The sequence below is a fragment of the Patella vulgata genome, chromosome 7, assembly GCF_932274485.2.
Source record: "Patella vulgata chromosome 7, xgPatVulg1.2, whole genome shotgun sequence".
NCBI classification, from domain to species: Eukaryota; Metazoa; Mollusca; class Gastropoda; family Patellidae; genus Patella; species Patella vulgata.
Window position 1 is genome coordinate 10327197 of NC_065885.2, and position 23080 is coordinate 10350276.

Below are 23080 nucleotides of genomic sequence, written 5' to 3' on the forward strand. Positions count from 1 at the left end.
TGGGCCCTGTTGATAGGGATGGGATTACTATTATCTTTACCCCTCGCATGTACCAATTTTAAAATGTTTTGGTAAATAGATATTTAGTTTACCCCTAACAACAAACTCACGGAAGTTTTAATATTTGAAAATTCCAAATAAAAAGCTGTCTTACGTGTTGTGTGACACATAAGAAAATTAAGCAGTTTTTTTTGTTGGGGAACACACAAATTAAATGTATATATTTTCCATGTACCAAGCCAAGGACTTTTATATGTTTTTAGCCATAGTTACGTATACCAATAAGGTGTAAATACCCACACATATTTGTTAGGGTTCAGTCAGGGGTATTTTTATATCCTATCTCATAATATATTCACTACAATATGGTTGACTGCTGATAAAGAAGAACAATAAAAACTTTGACATTGTATAGCAGTTTATGTACTTCAAGGTACTCAGTCCTTTAAGCGTAATATTTAAGACCTTATTAATCATAAGCAGACAAGTGTGTATTTGAAGGTTAATAAAACCTCCCTATATGGTTATATAACATAGTATTTATTTGGGTATAAAACATTATATATATAATATATATGAAAACATATAGTATTTGTATGGATATAAAGCATAGTATTTATATGGTTATATAACATAGTATAACAAAGTATTTAAATGAATGTATAACATAGAATTTATATGGATATATAACATAGAAATCGTATGTATATGGATGTGAAACATAGAATTTATATTGATGTTGGTCCCGAAATGACCTGGTTTGTGTCCAGTGGACCTTAACACACCTCTCTCTCTCTCTCTCTCTCTCTCTCTCTCTCTGTTTGCTGATATAGATGCAAAATAAAAATATAATGATACACTGCCATAAAATGCTATGTTTTTATGAAAAGCATATAAATCTCTCGTCTATTATATCTCTTGCTACATTGCCAATTATCTTTCCTCTCTTATGCCCACGATTTCTTTCCTCAGTCTCTCATTACAACATTTTGAAACTAGTTTTAGGTGATTCCCACAAAATAACAGAATACCGGTATAGATCGTACAGTATTTATAACATAGTATTTATATACATGTGAAAAACAGTATACCAGTATAGACAGTACCATAATTAAAACATAGTATTTATATACATGTGAAAAACAGTATACCAGTATAGATAGTACCATAATTAAAAAATAGTATTTATATACATGTGAAAAACAGTATACCAGTATAGACAGTACCATAATTAAAACATAGTATATTTATATACATGTGAAAAACATCGTATTTATATTGATATTTGATGGTACAAATAATAGTGAAGAAGATATACAAAATGCAAAATAAAAGTACATACAGTAATGTACATTCTGGATTATTTTTAAGCTTTGGAATTTAAAACAAGCAGTTGGCATGCAAGATACGCCAAAATTTTGCAAGATATGGACAGAGCACGCGCTAGAAAAGCGATTTATGTACAATATTGGGTCATAATTCAGGATGTTACGATTTGACATGCATCAATATCAAAAGGCACCGAGATCTTTGGGATATAAACATACATTTTAAGTTTGATCAAAATCAGATAGCAATTGTGACCTCTAGAGTGTCCACAAGCTAAAGATGCAAATTTTCAAACAATCAGGAGCCATAATCCATGAGGTTATGGTCCGATACATTCCAATATTGAAAGGAACAGAGATTTTTTGAATATAAAGTTGTATTTCTAATTTCGTTAAAATCGGATAAGAATTGTGACACATGAAAAATGTAGGCGTGTACTAAATCTTCCTGTATGTTTTAAAACATAGTATTTATATAAATATGAAACATAGTATTTATATGGACATCGGATGGTATTATTAATAGTGTATAAAATATAAAAAATATAATGTATAATATTTTTAAACTTTGATATAAAACGTAGTATTTATTTTGACATTCAATGTAATGGTGCATAAAATGTAGGAAACTAAAAATAACATGTATGATATTTTTAAATGAAAGTTAATAAAAAAAACCCCCCACTATATATGGATATGAAACGTAGTATTTATTTTGAATTTCAATGGGATGAGTAATGATGCATAATATGTATAAAAACTAAAAATAACATGTATGTATACAGCTTGTATGATACAGTACCATAATATTTGTAAACTTTAAGAATAATAATATTGCAGTTATTTACAGCAACTATTTATTGTGAAGACAAAATGGATACAAAGTTAGATATACATGTAATTAAATGTTAAATTAAATAGAGTCAATGATGTAAATATATATTTTATTTCCTGGTTTGTAATTGTTTAAACCTTAAAGGTGCATCATGTAAGACAATTTGGCTTCATGTTATAAAAACTATTATTTTGACATTTATTAACATTACAATCATATAATCAATTCTCTATACATGTACCATCAGATGGCAAGGCAGGGAGCCACAGTGACTAAGTGAGTAAGATGTTGGCTTTCTAACCTTGAGGTCTGGTGTTTGATCCCTGCATTGGTCGAGAAAGTTCATCAGGATTTTCTGCTTGTCAGTGGCGCAGAACAGAGGGTCTGGCAAGGGACATTGTATAGTCTTTTGGATGGGACGAAAAATCAAGATCCCGTGTACACATTGGCATGCACGTAAAAGATCCCTTGGCAGTTGGAATTCGATATAAAAGTAGGCCGTAGCACTTCTGTCAGGGCAAAATTTCTCTCAGCACACTGCATAGCGTATGCCCGTCTTCATTAGTCCAGTCAGAACAGATCAGTAGGACGTTAAACCCCATTTTATTTCATTTCATTTATATCGTCAAGTAACGCTGCTGTGATAATAAATAATCTTTGTTACATCTTCTCAAAATTTCAAACACTGAAACTCTGCTCAGAATAAAGTAATTTATTAAAGAACCCTTTTAAGGAGCTAAGACGCTAATATTTTGGATCTAGAAATTGACACAAATGGGTCACAACACATATAATAATGTAAAATGAATGTATATAAACTGATTTACATTCAACCGTTTCTGTTTTTACTATAATTTCTAATCAGTTATGTTCGGCGAAATACGCCAGAAATCTTAATCGAATGGCAATCTCTAGCATCTGGTTATTCCAGTCTACACTGATAGTATTTATTGCACATGCTCTCCAGATAAGAATGAGGTGTCTAGCCTTGTTCTTCGAGTCCCTTGTTACAAATGGCGCTGAAATACATTATGGTACACGATGTAAAATGTTTAATTTTGTCTTAAATATTGGGTATCCGAAGCCCATTGTTTCCTGGTAAGATCACACATCAATGTTGATTTAAATTGACAAATAATTTGTGTTTTCAATGTCGAAGACTTTGGATGATATTGAGTTAGAGACTTGGCTACTTTAAGTTACTTGTTTCCATATAATTGTGTCGTGTTATTCTCATTTACTTACTAAATTCCGCTTAAACAAAGATAAGTATATCTACCAGTAAGTAAAAAAACAAATGAGGACATCATATAACACTGACTATTTAAACATACCTACATACATGTACCTACACTGTTAACTATATATAGGTATATATATAGGTATCTACAGGTACAGGTACATACATGTATAACCACATTTACACCTTATCTCCTGACCTCAGGGTCAACTATTTAGATTACCTGGTATATTAGGTAACAGGTTGTTGATCTATTAACAGTTAAATAGTTTACTAAAGAGATAAAAATGAATTTAGTCGTTAACGGTAAATGTTTTTACATAATAATAAGTACTGAATAGTTTCATTGATTTAAGGACATAAGTAAATTAAAACAGGTGGTATTTGTATTAAGCCAGGGGTATTGAAAGGAACATTCATGGACTTCAACCCTTTGGGATATTTATATGTTGTTAATCTCATGCCCTGGTCAGTTAGGGCCGGATTAAGACCAATAAAGGCCATAAGCACTTAACAGATTGTAGGAAATGAAATGAAATGGGGTTTAACGTCCTACTGTTCTGCTCCAGCTGGGTTAGTGAAAACGGGCATACGACATACAGTGTGCTATGAGGGAAATTTTTCCTGGGCAGCGGTACTATAGCCTACTCTTATATCGAATTCCAAATGCCAAGGGATCTTTTACATGCACACCAATATATACACAGGACCTCATTTTTTTTTGTCCTATCCAAACAGCTAAACAGCTGTCCTTTTCAGGCCTTCCATCCTGCACCACTGACAAGGGGAAACCACGTTGGAAAACCCCCATATAGGCCTATATATAATTCAAATAAAAACCATAATAAACCATAAAATTAATTTGTATTTTTCAAAATGAGGTTTTATACACGTTATAATAATTAAAGGAGACAAAGCAAGTGACAGTAAGAAAGATGAAAAACTAATTAAAAATTCTTAATTCATTTTTAAATTACATGTACATATAATAGACACATGGTATTGTGGTTTACTGTGGAAATCATAATATACTTTCTATCAGTAATACTAATAGACACATGATACCATGGTTTACTGAAGAAAATAAATTGATAAAATCAACAAAACGAAACCACATTCAAAAACAAATTGAAGAAAACAAAACTAATTCTAAACAAGTGTATCGTATTGTGAATAGTCTGCTTCAACAAAGTAATCAAAGTCAGCTACCATCGATTCCTGACAATGTCCAACTTTCAGAAAGATTTTCGTCTTTCTTCACCAACAAAGTAGCCGAAATACAAAGTGAATTAGAATGTGACATTCTGTTGAATCATACGCATATCAATAACTCTGTGGCTAGTGATACCGATCTTAACACATTTACATTGGTAACTGAGGATGAACTTAAACAAACCATCATGGCATCACCTAGTAAATCCTGCAGTCTTGATCCATTTCCAACATGGCTATTAAAATTATCTTTACCAGATCTACTGTGGATTATCAAACAAATTGTAAATACTTCCTTACAAACTGGTTATGTATCTCCCATATTAAAACAAGCTATTGTAAACCCTTTACTAAAAAAACCTACTCTGGACCCTGAAATCTTAAAAAACTATAGGCCTGTCTCCAATTTATCCTTTCTGTCGAAAGTAATTGAAAAAATTGTAGCCGTCCGTTTTCGTAGCCATCTGCAACAATTCAGACTGGAGGAACCTTTTCAATCAGCTTACAAAACGAAGCACAGCACTGAAACAGCTCTTTTAAGGGTTCACAACGATGTAGTGTCTTCATTAGCTGGTAAAAATTGTGTCTTCCTGATTCTACTAGATTTAAGTGCCGCTTTTGACACAATCGACCAGGAGATTCTGCTCACACGTCTCAAATCCAGATTCGGAATTAACGGATGTGCTCATGCGTGGTTTGAATCATATTTAAAATTAAGATGTCAAAAAGTATCAATACACGGCGTTTTGTCTCAACCAAAAGAATTAAAATATGGAGTACCGCAAGGCTCCGTATTGGGCCCATTGCTTTTCACAGCCTACACAGCTCCTCTTGGTGATGTCATTCGAGATCATGGATTAGACTACCAATTGTACGCCGATGACACCCAACTCTATGTTGCTGTAAATGAACATTCTGAAACTGTGAAAATTACTATTCTAGAACAATGTATTTTAGATATTAAAGCCTGGATGAAAACTAATCTATTAAAACTGAATGACGACAAGACCGAAGTTATAAGATTTCAAACCGCTTTAATAAACACAATCTAAAAACCAATGCAGTACGTGTTGGTAATAGTTCAATCGCATGTGTTGATACTGTAAAGAACTTGGGTGTTATATTCAACTCAAAGATGTCAATGAAAGCACAAATAACTGCAATGTGCAAATCCTGCAATTATCACCTGTATAATATTGGCAAAATTAGGTCCTTCATTGATTATGACACAACTAAACTACTTGTAAATGCCTTTATCACCTCAAAATTAGACTACTGTAATTCGTTGCTTTCTGGCCTTCCTTCTTCATATATCCAACCGTTACAGCTAATTCAAAATAAAGCTGCCTGAATAGTGTCCCGGACTAACAGGAGTATACATATAACACCAGTGCTCAAAGTCTTACATTGGCTTCCAATCCCATTCCGTATTGAGTTTAAAATATTATCATTGACATACCTTTGTTTAAACTGTGACAATGCTCCAGGCCATCAAGATCTTTAAGATCAAGTGATCAAAATCTTTTGGAAATTCCAAAAGTCACTACTCTATTTGGACAAAGAGCCTTCTCATTTTCTGCCCCGATGCTGTGGAACAAACTTTCCCAACAAACCAAATCCAGCTCAAACTATGCAGTATTTAAGAAAAACCTTAAAACTGAACTTTTTAATCATGCTTTTAAATAGTGTGTAAATAATGTTTAAATTGCTTTATTCATGTAATGATTTTATTCGTATTTGCTAATTAACTTTTAAAACTTATATATATTTTAAATTTTGAGTAATTTTAAGCCTTGTTTTAAAATAATTATAAATTTAATATATTTAAAATTAAAAATGTATTTTTAAAGTATTTATCTTGATGTAAAACCAGCGCCACTGAGCAGCTATACTAGCTGGAACGTGTGCGCTTTATAAATGTATTAAATTATTATTATATAATTATTAATTATAATATACTTTCTATCAGTAATAGCCACATAATACGATGGTTTACTGTGGTAATTATAATATACTTTTCATCAGTTGTAGACACATTGTATGGTACCATGGGTTACCGTGGTAATCATAATATACTTTTTATCCGTAATAGACACATGATGGAATATTTGTTAAAATAATTATTTGATACACTAACGATATTGACCATTCATATGTAAAAATGTTAATAATAGGATTTTGTTTAAAGTGATTCTGCCCTTTGACTGAATTGGTCAAAGTTAGAGATTACCAATAAGTGCATCCTGCCATCCTGTCACACAAGATAAGTACGGTAATCAAAGTCGTTTGAAATCATATAATATATTAATAATCATATAATCCCAATGGATGGTTTATAATACAAGATTTGAATATATAAAAAAATAAAAAAGCTATTGAATAATAAATTGAACATAAATGTCAAACGTTCCTACAATTGACCTGCTATGTAAAATTTGACATTAATATGAAATCCACCCACTCATACTCTCCAGGGATATCCTATTATTCTAACCCATGTCAGTTTCTTCCTCTTTTATTGTATTAAATTATATTAAACATACATTATGTAAGAGCTAAATCTGCCTATTGCATGCTTTTCTTTTGGCTTCAAATGTTATATAAATTATTGTTTAGACATTTGTTTACATGACAAACCTTTGTTACTAGATTTCATTAAATTAATGTGAATTGGAACAAAAGAATAAAAAGCATGAAAGATTATATAATGCTAAAAATATCTTTTGATGATAGTACATGTATATGACATAAAAGTGTTTATAGTATTTTATACTGTTTTATTGTTTTCGAGACGAACAAAGGAACCATGTGGTTTTATATACCAATTCTTTGGATACACTGCCAGCACATATATTCTCTGTTAGAATAAAAAAATAACTTGGAATACACCCATTTAATTTCTGATAGTGTATTTTACGAATAATATACAATATAACTATATATAATATAAGTATACCCAAAATATTTATTAAACAGTAGAAAACAAAACCAAAAATGATAAAAACATGGATATTGATTGATATGGACGAGACCGAGGTTTTTCGCCCCATACGATCAACTAGACAGCTGTCCTTGTCAGGCCCTCCGTCCTGCACCACTGACAAGGAGAAACCATGCTGTAAAATCCAGATAAACTTTCTCGGCCAACACCAGGATTGAACCCGCGACCTTAGCCACCATGGCTCCCTGGGCTAATGAAGACGAACATACGCCATGGACTTTAATATGAGAGGAAAACTCTTATTTAAAATTCCATCTGTCAGTGGTTATTTAACATGTACTCTACATGTATGTACACAAGACATCTTTGTTTTTGTCCCATCTGAATGACTAGACACTACAGGTCAATAATGCATTAGAGAGAATTTATCAGATATTATCATTAATTAACACATATATATTGCTCATTTGTTTACATACATATAAATACCCCAATCAAACAATAATGGCTTGACCTCCCCGCCAACAACAATTAACTGGTAATATGGTGGACAGTGTGATGAACTATTGGCTATTGTTATATCTTCACAGACGGCATCCATCTATAGTCTCCGCTATACAAAGATGTAACAGAATAAGTTACAACTAAATATTGATCTCTTTTCACGACTTAGTCACCATAGAAACGTACTCACCAGACACACATCTCAAAAATCAATAAATTTTTATAAAACCCCTTTTGACGTAAATTGATCCCTTTTCCTATAAAATCTTCTTCATTTGAGGGTTGAAAATCATAATAAAATAAAATAGTGTGGATATATTCGTTCGTATTTACTTTCAAAACAATGGGGATTGGATGGTTTTTATCCATTCATAATTCATGTATTATCATTTTGTATATGTGTCAACGCGTAGTAGTCGTGCCTTGTTAAGGCTGCTTTAACTGTCTGATTATCAGTAGTGTCACAAAGGAATCGTGTGATGTGTGTGTTTCCAGTATGTCGTGCATGCTATTCTGTACGTGCAATGGAGGCACACGTCGCCGTGGATCCAGCATGTGCATGTCGGGTAAGATTGAATGAGTCACACGTCCGTTTCCACAAATTCCTCCATATTGCTGTTGTTTTAGGATAGAGAGAAAAATAACAGAAAAAGGGATGAATTGGATAAATGAATGAAATGGATGATAGATTATAATGAGTGGTTTGTATTGTTAAGATATAAATTTAGTAGATATAGATTTGGTTGTGGATATTTATATTGCATGGTGATCAATATTCATTATTAGTGAATTCAATTGGTATTTGGGAAAGAAAACAGGTCATTTCATTAATAGATTTTGTTTTCAGAGAAAGGAAAATTAGATCATGCATGAAGGGTTGTTGAGTTATTGTATTCTATAGTTGGGTTTTCTATCATCTTCAATGATTCATTTTGTATTAAGGAAAGAAAATAGGTCATTTGTTTTATAGATTTTTGGGTTTGGAGAAAGGATATTTGCTTTCTGCATGAAGGGTTATTTCACTAGTGGATTATTGTACTACAGTGTTTAGTGCAGAATTATCAGCATTTTATTTATAGATATTAAATTTATATTTGTGAAAAAAAGAGGCCTACTTACATATTTATTTAAGGATATCAGGCCTTTTTGTTGTGTTGCATCTGGATATCTGTAATATACACATGTATATGTTAATTCTCAACATGTCAGATGAGAGAGAGAGAGAGAGAGAGAGAGAGAGAAATGGGGTTTAACATCCACTTGACACAAACTAGGTCATTTTGGGACTAACATATGGTTTAATTTTATTTCAATAATTCGCTTGCGCGTAGGGGTCTTTAGCAGTGGGTGGGAACCAGAGGACCCACAGAAAACCCACAGAAAACGCATGAGGTTGGACAGACGACCCTACTCCTTGTCACGTACAACCGGGGAATTGAAACCATGCCAGTTGACTCAATGACAGACCTTATGATATAGCGCGCACATGCTGCCCATTTGGCTATCCAACCAGATGAAATGAAATAGGGTTTAACGACCTACTGTTCTGCACCGACTGGGCTCATGAACACAGCCATATGCCATACAGTGTGCTATGAGGGTAATATTGCCCAGGCAGCGGCGCTACGGCCGAATCTCATATTGAATTGCGACTGACAAGGGCTCATTTACGTTTACGCCAATGTGTACGCGGGACCTCGATTTTTTTACCTATCCAAACGACTATACATTGTTCCTTGCCAGGCCTTCCGCTTTGTCCCACACAAATGAAAGGTACCACCCCTACCCTCGGTATTTTACAAGAATAGGAGTGTGGAAATTTCCCCAAACTTTAATAGGCCATTCTTATAGAAAAAACACCCCAAAAACACAAAATATCGGTGATAACATATCAAATAGGTTTTAAAGTTATCTCCTGTACAAAAACAAAGATACTGGTCATATTATATACTTAAAGAAATATACACATGTATTGCTTGAAATATATCAGAAGTTATTTTAAATAGTTTTAAAGAATTATGAGAGTATAAGATCAAAGACTTTATTTCTTATAATAGATGAGAAGATAATCTGTAATAGTATTAATGTGTTTTGAGGTTAAATATAAAGATTGTGATGTAAATGTATTTCAGACATCTGGATGTGATAAGATAAACAAAAATATATCTTCAAAACAAAAAAAACATTTAGCACGTAATCAAATTCTACATACGACACTTTTAAAGTAGCTAAGTCTTTAACTTAATATCATCCACAGTCTTCGACATTGAAAACACAAATTATTTGTTAATTTAAATCAACATTGATGTTGTGATCTTACTGGGGAAAAGATGGGCTTCTGATATCCAATATTTAAGACAAAATAAACATTTTACCAGTGGTACAAATGAAATGAAATGTGGTTTAATGTCCTACTGTTCTGCTTCGAATTGGACTAATAAAGACGGGCATAGGCCATACAGTTAAACATACATTATGCAAGAGCTAAATCTGCCTATTGCTGGTCTTTCTTTAGGCCTGAAATGTTATCTAAATTATTAATTAAACATTAATTAACGTATCCAGACCATAATCAACTCTCGATGTCAACGCTAGCCTGCGATAATTGTTGGATTATGATCTGATTTGCTGCATAACTTTCCTTCTCGATTTAACGATTAAATGGATAATCGAGAATATGATTTTTGTCTTACCGACTTTAGTAATGATGACCGAGGCTATGCGGAACTTTCGATCCCCTATTTCTCGGTTCATAGTGGATCAATTTGACTGAAATTTTCAGCAAATTGCCTTTACATTATCTAGTTTTTAACTATTATAGTGAGAACTGCCAACTCGTTATCTAATTTCCCATAATGTATCTTTAAGCCTGCTGTGAGGGAAATTTTGCCCGGACAACGGCACTACGGCCTACTCCTATATCGGATTCCAACTTGCAAGGGAATTCAACAGGATTTTCCGGCATGGTTTCCCCTTGTCAGTGGTACAGATTAAATGGTCTGACAAGGAGAGCTGTCTTGTTGTTTGGATGGGATGATAAACCAAGGACCCTTGTATACATTGGTGTGCCTTAACAGATCCCTTGACAGTCGAATTCATTATAAAAGTAGGCCATAGTGTCGCTGCCCGGGCAAAATTTCCTTCATAGCACACGCTGCATGGCATATGCCCGTCTTATTAACCCAGTAGGAGCAGAACAGTAGGATGTTAAACACCATTTCATTTCATTTATATTTCCTCTCATATCAACCTAAAGCACTTTATATAAATCTTACATAATGTATCTTTAATATTTTGAATACCTTGTACAACGTCAGTAAGTTTCTTATTGTTAATGAGTATGTACATGTATGTATGTTTCTTTGTCAAAGATAAACTAACAAATTCATGCACGAAATATAAACATACCTAGAGCCTGAAGGCAAGGTCATGTGTCATAAACCAGTGACAAGACAATAAAAGAACAATGAAATATTCATAAAACGCTAGCGAATTAATCAAGTCAATTCTCCACCAAGGTGCGAATTTTACTTTTAGTAGCTTTGTGCATATTGGACAGGGTTTATTGTTGAAGTACAGTTTTCGGAGGTATGGGTTTGTTAAGGAGGTGAGGAAACTTTGGCGTGCACGTAAAAAAAAACCCTGGCGATTAGAATTGTGTAAAGAGCTAAACCGCAGATGTCTGGGCAAATTTGCCCTCACAGCGCACTGATTGGTATATTTATATATATATTTATACCTTTCTTTATAATCCCTGTTTGTGCAGAAAGTTGAACATTAAACCTCCATTTCATTTCATTTCATTTCATTTCATTTATAAGTGAAAAAAGAAAAATAGATTGTATAGAGAGTAAGAATGCAGTAATCAATACATGTATGTATGCAAACAGTATATCACAATACAACAGTAATCAATACATGTATGTATGTACACTGTATGTCACAATACAACAGTAATCTACATGTATATATACTGTATATCACAATAATATGCAACAGTAATGTATATGTATGCACACTACATATTGCAATAATATACAACAGTAATAATAATGAGTTTTTGTATAGCACAGCTTGTCCATAAAAATGCTCACTACATGCACACTGTATATCACAATAATATACAACAGTAATCTACTTATATGCACACTGTATATACACACTGTATATCACAATAATATACAACAGTAATTGACTCCATGTATACTCACTGTATATTACAATGATATACAACAGTAATCTACATGTGTCATGTATGCACATTGTATATCACAATGATATACAACAGTAATCTACATGTATACACACTATACATCACAATAATATACAACAGTAATTGACTATATGTATACCCACTGATATACCACAGTAATCTACATGTATATACAGTACGGACTATATATCACAATGATATACAGGGTAACAGATGTGATATATACAGGTGCTTGTATATAAATTAATAGTAATTATAACTAATATATCATCTTTGCTGTGTAATGTGTTAAATGTTATTAGGGCTTCACATTATACATAATTGAAAATATGAATTTAACAATTTACGGCAGTAAAAAAAGACAAAATTAGTTTTTTTAACTACGTAAATTTTTCATATTATTAGATATTTATTCATAACCTTTATAGATAAAAGTATTGATATATTCATAGAACAAATTAGTTTCTAATATAAGCCATTTCCAAGAAATGGCCAATTTAACATGAGTCACTTTTCAAGTTATTTCGCCCCTCAAACAATTTAATTTCCATAAAAATTACCACATTTCATGCAAAATGCAAATATCAGTTAGTAATTACAACTAGATAGTGGTTATATGATTGGCTTTTGGGTGTAACACTGGGTAGGTTGACATACATCGTTTGATTGCTAAAAGGAATCAGTGAAATAGCAGAACAGCTTTGTAGGTCTAGTTTTGTTGTTTTTAGTAAAAACACATTTGTTAAGTATTAAAATACTGATTAAATTAGGTCAAATAAAATAATCCACACTGTATTTCGTCTATCATATTCAGTACTTCGTGACCAATATACATGTATGTATATTATATTCCGTCTTCATTAACCCATTGGGAGCAGAACAGTAGGACCTTTAACCCCTATTTCATTTCATGTATTAAACAGTTATATTGAATGGGCTAAAAAAATACAAACACCTTTCCTTTTCATATAATTTGCAAGAAAAAGTGTCTTGTCAATTGGATGGGACAAAAAACGAGTTACCATGTATACTATTGGCGGAAAGTTAAGATCACTTGACAAAAGCATACCCATCTCCATTGAACGGGTTGGTGCATAACAGTAAGATGTTAAAACCCCATTTCATTTCATTTCGCTATTTTTGTTTCCAATAAGGGGAGATAATCCACAATAATATTCTTGTACCCAATCAAATGGTTCTTAATTAAGTTTGAAAAAAAAGGACAAAGAAGACTATTAAGCTTCATTAAGCCATTTAAATCCGACCCGACACCCACCCATCCTTAAGGGGAGCTAATCTAGAATATATCCTTTTATCCTATCAGAAATCTCAAATGAAATTTGAAAAAAAGGACAGTGCCTTGTTATCCCATTAATTTATCAAAACCCAACGCGACACCCACCCATCCATAGAGGAAGATTTAAGACATCTTAGTAATTGACGACCATTGTTTTAGACGGACAAACTGACTGCAATTAATGATATTAACGAGAGACTTGAAGAACACCTGATTATCCCCAATCAATCAATATTGATTGACACGTCTAATAGATCTACTTGTTTTAAGGAAATTAAGACTCTTGAATAGAACCTCATTAATGAACTCCCACAAATTTGTGTTGTTTCAAAGGTTTCTGTAAATAGATTTTTAGGAATTGGAATTAGATTACTAGTCTATGTAGGTCTTTTGCAGGATGTCATGTAGATTAGTATAAGTTGTCTTTAAGAAATGAAAAGAAATGGGGTTTAACATCCTACTGTTTTTTTCTTTCGACTGGGCTATTGAAGACGAGTATACGCCATAAAGTGGGCTATGAGAAAAGTTTTGCCCTGTATAGCGTACTATACAATAATAAACACTAAAAGAATCCACATAAACTTTAAAGCGCATTAGGAACTTTATCGAAGTATTGTTGTGCTATACAAATTCTGTGTTGATTGATTGATTGGTTGTCAGTGGTGCAGGATGGGGGGCCTGACAAGGACAGCTGTCTAGTCATTTGGATGGGACAAAAACCTGAGGTACATGTACCATGTACATATTGGCGTGCACGTAAAAGATAGCTTGGTAGTTGGAATTCGATAAAAGAGTAGGCTGTAATGCCACTGTCTGGGCAAAATTTCCCTCATAGTACACTGCATAGCGTATGCCTGTCTTCATTAGCCCAGTAGGAACAGAACAGTAGGATGTTAAACCCTATTTGATTTATAAATATTTAGCAGATGACAAGGCTTGTCGAGATGTCACAATTAGATATTACATGTATATCTTTGTTACAATTTATTTACAGTGATAAATACCGGTAGTCTGACTGGTCATTTCTTATATAATAGTGACATACATTTTATAATTGGTTTATAAATTTATGTCTGTGTATCCTATATTCCTTTTATTTACCAAGACATCAACAGAATAATTGATATTTCTATGGCTATTAAATATTTAATCCTGTTGAAGTCAAAGAAATAAAACTGTTTTATATCACGATATTTATATGGATTAAAAAAATGACCAAAACAATTTAAGGGTGTTTAATTAAAAGTGACAGTTTAATTACTGAAGTGAAAAAAAAAAAAATTGATTTAGAGGCTCAAGATTCAATATGCACCAGTAAAATCGCAAGCCTGGAAATAAGGCACCTGTCACAGACAATGTCAGGCACAAATTCAGGGTTTGTCAGGCACAGAACCTCTGGCGCCTGTCATTTTGCCCGGCACCGATTTGTCTTTTTTATTGATATTATTAATACATGTCTGGTACGAAGTTTAAAAATGTCAGGTACTATTTCATTAGTTCCTGACATTTTGTCAGGTACATCTAAAACCGTTATTTCCAGGCCTGTACTCATTGGCGTACATGTAAAAGAACTCTTCGCAGTTGGAATTAGAATAACTGTAGGCTGAAACGCTACCTTCAGGGGAGATTATCGCTAACATCACACTACATGGTGTATGGCATGGTCACCTTCATTAGCCCAGTTAATGCTCAAAAGTAGGACGCTACACCCAGTTTCATTTCATAATTTGTTCAGAATATATCTACTATTTTATTCCGTCTGGTCATCTTTACTTTGATAATTCCATTTTATTCTGTAGTCAAAGAAAAATTCAATCACGAAACTTGAGAGCTAGGAATTGTCTGTCTTAATGCCTGAAAATCAATTGTATAGAAGCGTAATGGTAATTTTATGCCAACTATACTAGTGAGTAATGTATTTAGTAAGTCAATGAAAACAGGGAAATAAGAGGAGCCAGGAACTATTTATTGACCGCATTATTGATTTTCATTTATTTCCTTTTTCTACTGACAACTGTTTTAGTTCTGAATTCTCTGTAAATTATATTAAATATCTTTGTAGTGAAGCAGTGGCGATGCCAGAAGGGAGTGTGTGTAGGCAACACAACACACACGCCCCCTCCCCACCTGTGGACATAAAAAATTCAAAGCAATATTGGTTGGACATTGACTGAATAATTGACATGGTTACAGCCAAAAAAACAAGGTGGATGTATATCATCAGAGGACTATAACTCTAAATATTGAAATGAAATGAAATGAAAACGTCCTACTGTTCAGCTCCTATACTGGGCTAATGAAGACGGGCATATGCCATACAGTGTGCTATGAGGGAAATTTTGCCCTGGCAGCGGCGCTACTGCCTACTCTTATATCAAATTCCAACCGCCAAGGGATCTTTTACATGCACACCAATGTATACACAGGTCATTGAGTCAACTGGCAGGGTTTCGACTCCCCAGTTGTACGTGACAAGGAGTAGGGTCGCCTGTCCAACCTAGTGCGTTTCCTCCGGGTCCTCCGGTTTCCTCCCACCGCTACCCCCCTCCCTCTCTCTCTCTATTTCTCTTTCTTTCTCTCTCTCTCTTATTACTTCCTTGTGGGTCTATGTAGTATAGATATTGTCATTAGTGAGGTAAATGTCTTGCTAGATACCACTCAGATATCCTGAATAAAACATGAAGTCATTGTCAACAATTAGATTAGATATAACACTTACTGATGTGTAGTAGAGGGTTGGTTGGTCTGTCCAATGGTTTAATGTGTGTGTCTTAGATTTATTGGTCTGTCCAATGGTTTGATGTGTGCGCCTTATAGCCCGTTCAGACGCTTATTTTTAAACCAGTTCATAATCGCTGGGGTTTTTAAGACCGCATCGTGTTGCGTTCACACATACTATAAGCCAAACCAGTTTAACTATTCTGACCTTCAGACGGCTAAGGTGAACCAGTTTAAAATTTACACTACGGCTTTGTGTATTAAATGTTAAAAAAAATTAATAAATTTGTGTTTATAATATCCTAATAAACAGCCCTTTAGATCAGATTTTGTAAACTTATGCCAAACCTGTATGCTTTCTATAGAGACTATAGTGAGTGTGTTGAACCAACTATGTCACTTCTGATTTTAATAAGAATTAATTTCTCGCTTACAAAAACATTTCTGCTTGTGTTACAGAGGGGTTTATTTCTGAATATATATTTAAGATTTATGGAAACCTTGTTGAGAATCGTTAGTCTTCCCCTTAAAGCTGAATTATAAAAAATGAAAACAATGCTGATTAGGATTCACTGACTGCAGTTTATTTACTCATTATGATTTTATTCTGCTTGAAAACATACGCTCACACCAGGGATCGAAACCACGACCGCAAGCCAGAGGTGACCGGCCAGCTAGTGGTCGAAGCGCAACACTCTAGACCACTAGGACTTGCCAACCCTCTATTTCACAACTATGTGAGAAGGGACTGACCATATTTCCTGTTTAGTATTCTATACCAGTAGTTTAATACACGAAAAGAGCATAGTAGTCATTGAACTTTTGTGACTCATATTCTATCATTCTCTTTCCTGTATAGTAATACCTTTATAACAGTCTTTATCCATTCAATAAACACTGTTCATAAAGCCATCTTGTTTCTGTATAACAGTCTTTATCAAGTCTCCATTCAATAAACACTGTTCATAAAGCCATCTTATTTCTTTATAAGTTGAGAGAGAGATACAGAAGTGGGATTTAACCTCCATTTGAAACATGGCCTAGTGGTCTAGAGTGTCACGCTTCGACCTCTAGTTGGCCGGTCACCTCTGGCTTGCGGCTGTGGTTTCGATCCCAGGTGTGAGCGTATGTGGCTTGGAGATAGGGGCGCCTTCTCAACCTCGTGGGTTTACTCCGGGTACTCCGGTTTCCTCCCACAGCAAAGACCCCTGCGCGTGCGCTAAGATCATTAAAATGAACTTGTCTGCGATATCACCTTCGGTGGAAGCGGACGTTAAACGCTAAGAACAACAACAAACTAAGTAAATAAAATGAAATGAAATGGGGTTTAATGTCCTACTGTTCTGCTCAGACTGGACTAATGATGATGGGGATATGCCATACAGTGTGCCCCAGCAGCGGTACTATGGCCTACTCTTATATCGAATTCCAACTGCCAAAGGATCTTTTACATGCACACTAATGTATACACGGGACCTCGTTTTTTCATGCCATCAGAATTACTAGACAGCTGTCCTTGTCAGGCCCTCCATACCACTGACAAGAAGAAACCATGTCGGAAAATCCAGGGATCGAACACGAGCCCTCCAGACTAGCGACTTAGCTCCCCACAAACTAGGTCAATATGCTACAATTTAATTCCAGCAAATCACTTACATGTACACCTACATGTTAGGGGTCTTTAGCAGTGGGAATTTTATTATTTGAACCCCAAAATAATACTTAGAGGACAATTATTATTTTTTGTCAGTTTGTGAATTTTAGTTTTGAACTTCTCCCAAGTACAGGGGGTTGGGTGGCCGAATGGTTAGCGTGTGCACGCTGTATCATAAGGTCTGTCATCGAGTCAACTGGCGTTGTTTTGATTCCCCGGTTGTACGTGACAAGGAGTAGAGTCGCCTGTCCAACCTCGTGGATTTTCTCCGGGTCCTCCGGTTTCATCCCACTGCTAAAGACCCCTACGCGTAAACGAATTATGGAAATAAATGGAACCATATGTTAGTCTCGAAATGATCTAGTTTGTGTCAAGTGGACGTTAAACCCCATTTCTCCCTCAACACTTTCCGGTACACTGTTTTCATGAGTTACATAGGTTATTAAATGTACGAATTTGAATATTTTGTTGACACATGAATTTAAATTGTGATCTGAATCCGTCTACTTAAATAACGATAATTGTGCCCCTTTGTCTTCGGTCAAAATGTCTGACAAGAATAAATTTGAAATAGCAACACTGATGTGAACCCTTGCCAAAACTTTTTTACTTCCTCATAGACTCACTAGAATACATTTATTCAGTGTATTTCATTGCGACATGTTGTGTGTCATATTGTAATGGCTAAATGTTTCCATGGATTTTGTGATTGAAACAAGTTCAGTAAAACATTCTGTATTTGGAAATAATTTGATAACGGTAAGCACATCTTTCAAATAATATGATCAAAGCGCAACTTTGAAATAATTTAATAATGGTAATCACATCTTGTGAATAAATTAATAACGGTTAGATAATAATAATAATAGTAGGAACATCTTTTGAATAATTTGATAATAACGAAAATCTTTCAAATAATTTTATAATGGTAAGGAACAACTTAGGTTTTTTTCCGGGTCCTCCAGAACTTTTAAAGACCTATACATGCAAATAATTTGTTGAAATAATGAACTAAACCATATGGTAGTCCCCTTAATGACCATTGTCCAGGTAATGTTAATCTCTCTCTCTCTCTCTCTCTCTCTCTTATTAAAAAAAAACAAAACAGGTGTGTAAATTCGAAAAAAATTAGCTTGTAAACCCAGTCATATTGCCACTAGGATACTGTATAGCGTTTTTTGTAAATCCAGTCCTACTGGTCTGGCCTTACATGTATAATGTACTATTATAAGAGGTTTATGTATGAATTTGGCTTTATAAAAAATTATTATGTCAAGTTGAATTATAATAAACCCTTAAAACTCACTCCATATTGAAATACATGTAGAGATGCATTACTTATAGATATACGTTTTAACATGATATTTAAGTTGGGGTGAAAGGTCGTGGGATCAAAGTTCAGCTATAATTTATTTCCTCTTGATATTAGATGGTGTTATTCTGTCAACTGAAGCAGGTAGTTTTCTCTTTCTTCTTGTTTGATGTGAGGAAGTTGTGTAATTTTTTGTCAATTAGGATTAGAGGTTAGACCAGGGGAAACTGAAAGTGGTAATGGTATAGATTTTTTCCTACTTCTCGGCTACGGTAACCTAACACTGATATTCCTTGATCAAAGCTGTTTAGTCTTGGTTACATATGACTTCCGTTGTGATATTTTACACAAATTACGTTTGACATTTAATTTGGTATTATGTAATATCTACTCAGTTGACAATACTATGGAATATGTCAGTTTCTTACTGAGCAACATTGCTGTATCATAAGACCTGTCATTGAGTCAACTGGTGTGGTTTTGATTTTCTACTTGTATGTGACAAGAATTAGGTTTTCTCCAGGTCCTTTGGTTTTCCCCCACAGAAAGACCTCTACGCACAAGCAAGTTATTGAAATAAAATTGAACCATATGTTAGTCCCGAAATGACCCAGTTGGTGTCGAGTGGACGTTAAACCCCATTTCTCTCTCAGTAATAAGCAGTAATTACATTCCATAGAATTGAGAGAGAGAGAGAGAGAGAGAGAGAGAGAGAGAGAGAGAGGTTAACCTCCACTCGACACAAACTAGGTCATTTCGGGACTAACATATGGTTTAATTTTATTTCAATAATTCGCTTGCGCGCAGGGGTCTTTATTAGTGGGTGGAAACCGGAGGACCTGGAGAAAACCCACCAGGTTGGACAGGCGACCCTACTCCTTGTCACGTACAACCAGGGAATGGAAACAACACCAGTTGACTCAATGACAGGCCTTATGATACAGCGCGCACATGCTAACCATTCGGCCATCCAACCCCCTGACATGAAACCATTTATGTAATATCTGTGCTCTTCAAATTATTTAATTTGAAACAGACATTATAAATTAGATTACCAACATCAATAATGTCATGCTTTTGTAAACCTAATTTGTTAATAATTCAATTGATGTAGCATATTATTTGGCTGTGGTATAATTGGGTACCATAGTCTTTATGTGATATCAGTGGTTTTTTGATCCCCTGGTGGAAACTGTATTATAAATGAAATGACATGGGGTTTAACATCCTACTTTTCTGCACCAACCAGGCTACTGAAGGCAGGCATATGCTGTGGAATTTGCCTTGAGGGAAATTTACACGGACGTTGTCGTTTAATTTTAAGTTTAAGATTATTACATTTAATATAGCGCTCATTACTGCAATATATACATTCAGTGGCACTGTTCAATTAATAAAATATATAATTTATAATGTACATAAATATACTATACTAATGATACATTAATTCGTGAAGGTCCTTTGAAAGTGATACCTTTTTAGTGATTTCATAAAACTATCTTGAGATTTAGAGTTTTTTTATACTGTCGGGTAAATCAATCCATAGCCATGGACAGACAACACTGAAGGAAATGAAATGAAATGAAATGGGGTTTAACGTCCTACTGTTCTGCTCCTATACTGGGCTAATGAAAACGGGCATACGCCATACAGTGTGCTATGGGAGAAAATTTTGCCCGGGCAGCAGCACTATCGCCTACTCTTATATCGAATTCCAATCGTCAGGGGATCTTTTACGTGCATTCCAATATATACACAGGACCTCAGTTTTTCGTCTCATCCAAAGGACTAGACAGCTGTCCTTGTCAGGCCCTCCGTCCTGCATCACTGACAAGGGGGAACCACACCGGAAAATCTGGATGAACTTTCTCGGCCAATGCAGGGATCGAACCAACACTGAAGGACCTGTCCACAAATGTTTTTCATTTAGAAGGTAGAATGAATAATAACTTTGAAAATCATTTGCACCAATTCTTCATCAAATTCCAACTGTCGAGGGCTCTTTTTATGTCCTCACCTACGTTCTTGAAAGTTCATACAATGCCTCATGCATAACATTGATCAATGATTTATTATAATTTAGATAAATTTTATAAGTTAGTCATAACTGTTGTACAAAACACTGATATACAGACCAGGAAATAATCATTTTATTTATAAATTTTGAATTAGGGCTATTTTGAACTATGTGCCCAGACTTGTGTTAATACTATCATTAAAAACACTGAAAAAAGACAAATCTGTGGCAGACAAAATGACAGACATCAGAGATAGTGTCTGACAAAGTCTGAAACAGCACCTGACAATGTCTGGAATGGCACCTGACAATGTCTGAAACAGGGGCCTGATTTCCAGGCTTGAGAGTGACACATATCATTTTAAAACTAGGTTAGTCTAATTTGAATAGGTAAAAGACATATTGACAGACACCAGATAGAGGGATTGTGCCTGACAAAGCCTGAATTTGTTGTGTCTGACAATGTCTGTGGCAGATGCCATATTTCCAGGCTTGAGACTCATATTATTTAAGGGGGGTTGGGTGGTCTAGTGGTTTAACGTGTACACATGAGCCATGAAATCATAGGGCCTGTCATTGAGTCAAGTGGCGTGGTTTCAATTATCCACTTGTACGTGACAAGAAGTAGAGTCAACTGTTCAACCTCGTGGGTTTTCTCCGGATCCTCCGATTATCTCCCACTGCTAAAGACTCCTATGTGCAAGCGAATTATTGAAATAAAATTGAACCATATGTTAGTTCCAAAATGACCTAGTTTGTGTCAATTGGAGTTAAACCCTCTCTCTCTCTCTCTCTCCCTCCCTCTCTCTCTCTCTCTCAATTTACATTGTTTAACATGTCAAGTGCTTTGTGGGTACACTCATTATTTAAAAACTAGGTTAATCTACAACCTAGAAGACATAATGATAGAGGGATGATGTCTGACACAACCTAATTATTTGATAAATGGGTCATATAACCCCAAAAACATTATGATGCATAAACCACCTCATTATTCAACTTATCAAAAAATTAATAATCATTCCATTTTCATAGAATTTCCACATTTCATGCTTAAAGTGAGAAAGAAAGTCAAAACATAATTATTTCTATGTCTTTTGCTCAGTAGGTTGTCAACTCACTATTATACGATCATAGGTATCATTCTCACACTTAAAAATCATTCACCCCGGAAATATTCCCCCAACCCCCATGGAATAGCTATCTTCAATTTCTCAACTGGCAATAGTGAATTATAGGATTAATAGGATTATTCTTTAACAAGGTAGAACTGTTTATAGATACCATCTATTTTAAGGCTTTATTTTAATACATTTTAAAAATATAACTTAAAAATATGAAATTATCGCTTTAATGCAAATATCAATTATCAATTATAACTAGAATAGTGCTTATATGGTTGGATTTTAGGTATTGGTTAGATCTATATCAAATGGCCACCTGCTGATTTCCTCAAGGTCACGAGATATAAACAGGGCTAGCACTAACCCTAAACCAGACGTGTCATCCCCCAGGATATGAAAAAAACAGGAGACCAGCAATGAAAATACAGGAGAATCCAGGAGATTTTTTTTTTCATCCAGTAACTTCATTTTGATTAATCATAGGCTAATACTTTACTCTTTAGTACTTTTTACACTGTGCACTCGTTTTTGCTGCATACAACAATGAACAAATGAAAATTCCTTTTGGGTTTCGGGTCAATAATTTAAATGACAGAAACTTTTTTTTTTAAATATTTTGTGAAAATATACATAAACCTAATCCAAGACCTAACCTTAAGCCTTACCATAAACCTAGCCCACAATC

At 34.4% G+C, this 23080-nt stretch overlaps 1 protein-coding gene across 1 annotated transcript in view; it reads left to right on the plus strand.

Moving 5' to 3' along the window:
* Positions 1–23080, plus strand: part of LOC126828086 (FYVE, RhoGEF and PH domain-containing protein 2) — an 81886-nt gene that overhangs the window by 10328 nt on the left and 48478 nt on the right. The window contains exon 2 of the mRNA XM_050557664.1: positions 19372–19398. Within this exon, the coding sequence (XP_050413621.1) occupies positions 19372–19398 (27 nt within the window). The remainder of the gene's footprint in view (positions 1–19371; positions 19399–23080) is intronic.